This window comes from Pseudomyrmex gracilis, unplaced genomic scaffold (genome assembly GCF_002006095.1).
Source record: "Pseudomyrmex gracilis isolate BER0280 unplaced genomic scaffold, ASM200609v1 scaffold_117, whole genome shotgun sequence".
Taxonomy (NCBI): domain Eukaryota; kingdom Metazoa; phylum Arthropoda; class Insecta; order Hymenoptera; family Formicidae; genus Pseudomyrmex; species Pseudomyrmex gracilis.
The window spans coordinates 170,769-178,684 of record NW_018020701.1 but is presented as its reverse complement, the minus strand read 5'-3'; the positions used below and the strand labels follow the sequence as shown (position 1 = coordinate 178,684).

At 46.0% G+C, this 7,916-nt stretch overlaps 1 protein-coding gene across 1 annotated transcript in view; it reads left to right on the top strand.

Annotated features, from left to right (window-relative positions):
* The window catches only part of LOC109856389 (Fanconi anemia group J protein homolog), a 44,752-nt gene that overhangs the window by 31,749 nt on the left and 5,087 nt on the right, over positions 1–7,916 (top strand). The window contains exon 4 of the mRNA XM_020431628.1: positions 2,784–2,831. Within this exon, the coding sequence (XP_020287217.1) occupies positions 2,784–2,831 (48 nt within the window). The remainder of the gene's footprint in view (positions 1–2,783; positions 2,832–7,916) is intronic.

Sequence of the window (7,916 nt, the reverse complement as noted above, 5' to 3'; positions counted from 1 at the left end):
GAGAGAGAGAGAGAGAGAGAGAGAGAGAGAGAGAGAGAGAGAGAGAGAGAGAGAGAGAGATGATGCGCGAGCGGGATAAGTAGCGAAAGAAAGATACGCGAAAGTACAAACGCGAAACTCGCGGGATGCGAGTGAATCGTAGAAAAATTGCATGTAAATGAGAAGTGTTTTACATAACGCACATGTTCCCGCGTAAAGAGCTCAACAGAGAATACGATGTTGCGTTCTCATCCGCGATTTCCGCGCGTTCTCAAAAGAAAGAGCATTCGCGAATAAGAAAGTTTTAGATTGTTCTTCCCTTTTTTTTTTGTTTTTTTTTTTTTACATAAAACTGGTAAAAACCAAAGAGTTTTTATTTGCATCGTCAAACGAAGAGAGGTCTGCGTATGAAATTGTATCAAATATACGTATTTATTGTTGTTAATTGTGTTATTTTTCAAGAGCCGTTTAAATTGACAAGAAAAATTAATTTATAAATTATCGGTGTTTTTTTCTTTCGTTTTGTTTTTATTATTTAACGCACACGACATGTATTTCACAACCTGCACGCACGATGTACGTTGCGTACACTGTCGATATATTTAAAAAAAAAAAAAAAAAGAAACCAAAAAAAAATACCATCTTCCGTGACATGCGATATCTCGTTATCCTGTTTCTGGCGAACATGGAGAAGATCGAAAAACGCTGATACGAGATGTACGAGAGGATAAAGCAATTACGCCGGATTTCCTAATAACGATGCTCGCGATGCGTTATATTCTCTCTTCCCCGCTAATCCCGTTCTCGTTAAATGAAAACCGATCGAAACATCGATTCTCAACTTGACATTCCGACAACATAAAAAATCACAACGTCTTAATATTGTTTTTGCAGTTATACTCGCTCTTTTTCTTCCGCGAGTTCTGTGCGTGCGATTGCGTACGATAATTTTGTATATGTTTGTTTTTTTTTTATTTTTTTTATTCTACATTCTGTTTATCTTATTGACTTCGCGTAATTGCGCACGAGAGAAGTATGCGCGGCCGGAGGAGATTCTTTCGTGAACGCGCGACATCGATTCGCGCATTCATTTTGCGGTACCCCTTCGCGAGGAATCGGTGGAAAATGGCGACCGGCCGACGCTGAAAAGGGTAAAAAGGGCTCTCGCGTGGCGGAGCTCGGGGATTTCTTAATGATGCTGTCTCGTTGTCGACGTCGGCTCTTTCTCTCCTGTGTTTATCCTCCGTTAAGGGACGACACGCATGAAAGAGGGGGCGTATATATCGACGCCGTCATGCAGCTGCGACCCTTCCCGCACACCTATATGTTCTTACGCTGAATGGCTATATCGGGCGAGGGAATAATGCCACGGGGGTGCCGGAACGGTTTCATTACACGGCTTCCCGAGGGATAATATCTCGGGATATCTCTCTCTCCGCGGTCGACCCCACGGGGGTGAAATTCCGTGCCACCAACCCGCCTCGCATGAGAGATGAACCCTCTGTGCAGCAGCAGCGGCCCCTTACCGGAGAGCGGTATCACCCCGAGCAACCCCTTTTGGAGGGAGAGCAGCGAGTTCGGGATGAGAAAGGGAGGAAATTGCGGCAACCGGCCGCGCCGGGGGCGCGAGGGATCGCTCATGCGGCGACAGAAAATGGCCGATGACCTGGTTGCGATCGCGAAACACGAAGACGCGCCGGAACGAAGTCCTCCGTCTTAAATAACGTGCACCGCGAGAACCGGATTGCACCGTGTCTGACTTTTTTGTTCTCATGCTCGGTGGAAGGATCGACGTGCGGCAAAACGCAGCCGGCTACTGTTTCTGTAACAAGTTTTTGCGTTGCTTTGTTCCCAAATGTAAAACAGATGAAAATAATAAAAAAAAGAAGCTTATCGAGAATCTCGCGGAAGTAAATTCTTATAAGAATCATCAGATCGTACTTTAAAGAAATGATACAAGAGTCTTTTGTGAAATTGATTGCACATCGACGTCTCTTCGGATATTTTTCTTCTCTCTTTCTTTCTTTTTTTCTCTTTTTTTATACGTCGGCACCCTTTAAAGCTGCCATGTACACACGAACTCTCGCTCGCTCGTTGCCATTATATCACGATCCGCGCTCGCGCCGCATTACGATTAGTATTTAATGCGCACATTGTATAAGAAAGGGTCCTTTTCCCGGTATCAAGATGCGGGGCGGGCCTTAGACCAGTTATTAGACCGCGCGCTCTGACAGGCCCATATAATCCGAGACTGGCTCTCTCTCTCTTCGTACAAGAACCGTGTAATGCACGGAACGAAAAATATAATGCCTATTAGCGGAGGATCTTTTCAACGCGGTCCGCGTTACCCTCGGGAGATTTTTTTCTTCGTCTTTATTTCCTTTTTTCGCGTCGGCCGCGCGCGCGTTGCTTCGCGCGCGGTAATTTTCATTTCCTCTCCGCGCGACCGGCGTTCCACCTCTCTTCTCGCAAGCATCGCGACCCGGTTTAATCGAATTATTTTCGGCGGTGTAATATAAATATCACGGAATCGACGAGTTGACTTCTCTTTTCCTCGCGCAACTTTTCAACCGAGAAAACAAATCGACACACACACAAATACACACACCCTCGAAATTTGTCGCACTTGTTAGCACGACGCAACGTGTGATTGCATTTTATAACGCGCTTATATGATTTTATCTAACGACGGTCTTTTGTCGAGAGAAATTTAGAATTATAAAATTACATTTGTGAAAAACAGCGTTTGTGGAACATTTTTTTCACGAGGTTTTTTTAAACAAAATGTCGTTTCTGTGTTTCAGAGAAACTTGAGAGAGAGACAAAGCTGCAGAACAACGAAATGGACGTGGGTGAGTTGATAATCGAGAAAAACTGTGTTTCTTCCGTTAGTTTTCGTCGAAATGTCACTCTCGTCTCGGTCGGTTTAAAAAATTTTATATCGCGCTCGCTAAGAATTTTATTTATTTGTTGTTTTTGTGTGTGTTTTTTTTAAATTGTTTTTATTAAAACACGCGCGTTACGATGACGCACTTTTTAATAGAGAAACGTTTCGAAGTTATTTGGAAGAGAAAGATTTTTCCTCCCGTAGTTTTTACATGGTTTAGTGGATACATTGTATATATCTCGGATATAGATCGAAAACGTTGCGCGAATGTTCCAGGTGTCTGCCCCTATTGTACGTGGCAATACTCGACGAGCAAGTAAGCGAATATTATGTAACATAATTCGAATCGTTCGAGCGTGAAGACCCGCGGCAGTTATTATATCTAATATACAGAACACAGCGCCCGCTCTGATTTACTATATAACATCTGCCCTGTGTGTATCGCGCGCTTCTTTATCACCGAACGGAAGGAATATATCGCGCGCTGTGAGAATTTTCAACATTTTTGCAATAATACATTTCAGTACGTGAGTAAAACAATTTTTTTTGTTTTGTTTCAAATCTTAAAAAAGCACGTTTTTTCGTCAAATTATACGGCGCGCGCGCAAATGAAAACCAAAAAAAAAAAAAAAAAAAATCGCGGTGAAATCGCGAAGAAAAATACACTTCCGGATTTGTTAACGCGCGCCTCGGCCCGTAATGGATATTTTGCGATTGATTGTCGGGAAGGAGGGGAGGGAAAAGGGGTGGGGAGCATAATGGTTGCAAAAGTGATTTAATGGTGCGTCGCAACGCCGGTCTACAGTTTTCGGTTCGTTAGCGTGCATGCAACCGCACGCGCGCGGATTTCGTACGCGGGTAGAAATTACTGCGCGCATCCACGCACAATCAACTCGTATATTATTTGTAAATTATGGTTAATGATTATCATTATCTTCGAATTTGAATGTAACTAATGTTACATTTGCAACACTAATATATGCTGTCCATTATTCATGAGCTCTCGAAATAATATCGCGCGCGCGCGCGTTGACTGATAGCGCGTCTCTGCGTGATGGAGTGCGTCGGTCTCTACCGTTTGTAATTCAATAACGGAATTATTTACTCTTTGATTGGTCCAATTTTGCAAGTGTGCGCTGTTGCGTGCAAATTTTTGCTGTAATCGCGCGCGTGGGCCATTCATAATATATATTTCCCGGAAAGCAGTTAATTGCAACAACAACAAAAATAACACATACGAACGTAGAGTGTATCGCGGAAAAAAAAACGACTTGCTGGAATAGCAAGAAATATTTTTTCAAGCCTCTTGAGATGGTTGTTTTGCCAACAAAAAACGTTTTGCGAAACAAAAACTTCAGATTCGACCAATTTTTCTTGACTGGCCGTACGACAGCGAACCTTTTTTTTATTTTCGCTTAGCGGCTGAAAAGAGAGAATTGAAAGAAAATGTTAATTCGTTCACAAAACTGTAATTTTAACACGTTTTTTCTCGCTACGTGGACATTTTGCAATTGCAACAAGTATTCTCTAGCTCTGTTGGCGCGATATTATATAATGGCGCACGAGGCGCGTTGAAGCGTGCGATGGAATATATTTCCGCCCGACTCCCGTCCATTACGCAACCCCGAAAGACCATCGACGCGACCTATCGGCGGTAACATTACCGACCATGCAGCCGTTGCCGTCGTCGCGACCCCATATTCCGCCCCCCGCGAAGGCCGTATCGGGGGGTTGCGCGGCAGCGCGGCAGCGCGGTAGGTAGGGTGGGTAATGTCGGGAAATGCAGCTAACGAAGTTTACGAAGACACTTAACGGAATTACGCCCTCGCTCGCAACAGTCCCCGCCGTCGTCCCCGCTGTCATCCCGGGCTTTTGCGCGCCACCCCGTCTGCCGGGCGTCCCTTTACACTTTTCCGGCGGCAGGGAGGTCGCGTTAATTACCGACGGAGGCAAGAAGCCGGGGAAACGGTGGCGAGATATCTCGTTTCTCGACGCGCATCGTCGACGCTCGACGATGGTTACGAAAGTCGGTTATAGGGGCGGGTGACGGAGGAGGAGGACGACGAGGGGGGTGCAACGGTAGTGCGCGAGGGAGCCAGAAATGGAGAGCGGGTCGCGGGAAGGGGTCGGTTTGCACCGAAGAACGGTGTTATTGACATGGTGGGTGTCGCGTCGTCGGCCATCTTGGGCCGCCGTGGTCTCCCCGCCGCCGCCGTCACTACCACCTCCTCCTCCTCATCCTCCTGTTCCTCTTCCTCCTCGTTTTCCTCTTTCTCCCGCCGCCGCCACCAGCGCCGCCGCCGCCGCCGCCGCCGCCACCGCCACCCTCTTCGTCGCATTCGCTCTGCTCCCCATCGCGTCCGAAGGACATCCTTGTGTCCCCTTGTGTGCCGAGTGACATTCGGGCTGCGTGCCCAGCCTAACCTGCCCGGCGGACGCCCTGGGCCACCCTTTTCGACCAACCCCGGCAACGAGCAGCGAGGGTCCCGGGGGCTGCTTGTCGCCATGGCGACCGAACCCTCGCCCAACCCCCTCAACCAAACGCCGATTCCCTATCCCTCGGCACTTCGCCACCCTCTTCCGCCACCCCTTCCTCGTCGCGCGCGTCGTTCGCGCTGCCGTCCTTGTCGCCAAAGAGAGTCTTTCCGATCTCCTCGTGCGTCTATCTATGGCAGTTCGACGAGGTCCTCGCATCTTTTGTCTCCTCTCATGTTTCTTTTGTTTTCTCTCTTCTTTCCTTATTCTTCTTTCTTCTTCCGTTTTTTTTTTTCAACTTTTTCGTCGAATAGCTGAAATGCCAAATTTTCATTTTTTTTTTTTTTTTTTTTTTTTCCAGGATTCGCCGTGTCTTTTGTTCTTGCTCGTTAGAGCTCATTTTTGCTCTTACGTTGTCACATTATCCGAGCATGCTCGACTGAAATACCGTATATTTTTCTTATCGAGGTTTGTGTTCTCTTATCGTTTCTTTCTCTTAACGCTGTTTACTTCTGAGACTTCCGTAGCTTCTAATACATTTCTGTGTTTCGCGCGACGTACAATCTTTTTACAATCTCCTCTGTTGTTCTCATTTTTATCACCTTGATGTTTACTTAAAAACTCAATGTAAATTTATCTTTTGTTGTCAAATAAGAAATAATTATCATCGCGTATATCAAGTTTCTCGCCTCTCCGCGATAATGCTTTTATGTTTCGCACAATATAAACATGAACCAATAATATATAATAATAATAAACGAAGTAATAAAATATAATAACACAAACACACGAAGCGCGTCTTCTCTTTTTGTCGCCCTGCGAGTTTATTTGAAATTTACAAACAATTTTTTTCACGAATTTATAGATTTTCGAATCTTGCGAATCTCCGCCAGTGGCTCGCGCACATCAAACCACCAATTCGCGCGACGTCATCGCCGATAAAAAAAAATCTCGCATTCGATATATTGACGATCGACGTAATTGTAATACATAATTAACAAGTTTCCCGCACACATTTATTAATTAAAAACAACGTAGGCAATTTTGTTTTTTTTTTTCCACTACACGTTGCCTTTTGGAGCTGCGGTTACGCGAATTTAATAGCTCGCGCGCCAAAGGTTGCAAAAAAAAAATTGTCCGGTGGTATTTAGGATTGGTTAGTAGTTGATGTGGCGGGGCAATAATAATCCCGCTAATTACATCGAAGAGTCGATTCTCTCCGGAAAGAAATTCCGCTCGCTCGGTCTCTTTCTTTTTGTCCAGGGAGAGAGAGCCTTTATCAAACATTCTCCAAGGTACAAAGATGCTCCGCCTCCTTTCTCCCGCGGTCGCGGAATTGACAGATATTAGGAAGGACTTCGCGGCTTTTGTCTCGTTTGGTCACAAAGTTTCGCGAAGCACCGCAATCCCGACCAATTAACGACGATTTCCTAAAATCAAACCGTAACCGCGAGCTAATTGGCACTTGATGCCCGGGAATCCGTCCCTTCGTCTGTTGTCGGCGAGAAACTCTTAAGCCTCAATCATTGATGACGAATACTCGAATTGTATAAATTGTACCCGCCTCGACCTAAAGGGTCCTCCGAGTCCTTCTTCCGCAAAGGCTTCTTCATACATTTCCGATATTGTCCGGATTATATTTTCTTTTTCTTTTTCTTTTTTTTTTAGTCGCATAAAAGAATACATTTGGAGATTATTTGTATCCACAAGAATGTTTACAGCGTCTTGTTCTCTATTTGAGAAACCGCTTGGAAAGATGCACTCGATATCGACGAGAGGGTATCGACGTTTTCGGTGTATAGCGTCGAAGTAGCTTGAGCATTCTTGGATCTCGAGACGCGACCGAAACGATCGAATAAACTCGAGACCGCGCGCGTTCGCCATACAGCTGCATTGCGGCAAAACAGAAGATGTCTGTCGTCGTCGTCGTCGTCGTCGTCGTCGTTGTTGTTGGACGATTTCGCAGGATAGACGCATCGGAATGCAATTCCGCAAATGCGCAACGTGGTTCCATTCACAGGCCGTCGTTGTGACCAGCTGCGGCTTTAAAATAGCGTCCAACCGGGGAAGGGGGAGGGGGAGACAAATGTGGGTGGCACCTGATCGCGCAGAATGACAACGATTCGATTAATTATTGCCGGTGGAAGTGCCGTCGCGTTTGCATGCGACGACCGGAAGCGCGCGACGAGAGCGAAAAAACAAGCGGGGGTGGAGGAAGAATCGCGGTCTTTGTGCACGCGAATCAACTGTTTATTCAGTATATAGCGAAAACGAGAGAAAGAGGAGAGAGAGAAAAAGAGAGAGAGAGAGAGAGAGACTGAACGAGCCGGCAGGAGAGTGGAGACGGGAGAGGAGGCGAGGCCAAGAGGGGGGGACGGGAGGGAATGCAACAGCAAGCGCGGAGTGATCGACGTGAAACGAGTTCATTCATGCTTGGATGTTGTAATTCTGAATGGACGTAGAATGGGTCGAAACTGTGCGATTAGATTGAACCGCATGGGCCGACTTCATATTTTTCACTTGGCTGAAGGAAGGCGATTGATTTATTCTGAGAGATGACTTTCTCTCTCTCTCT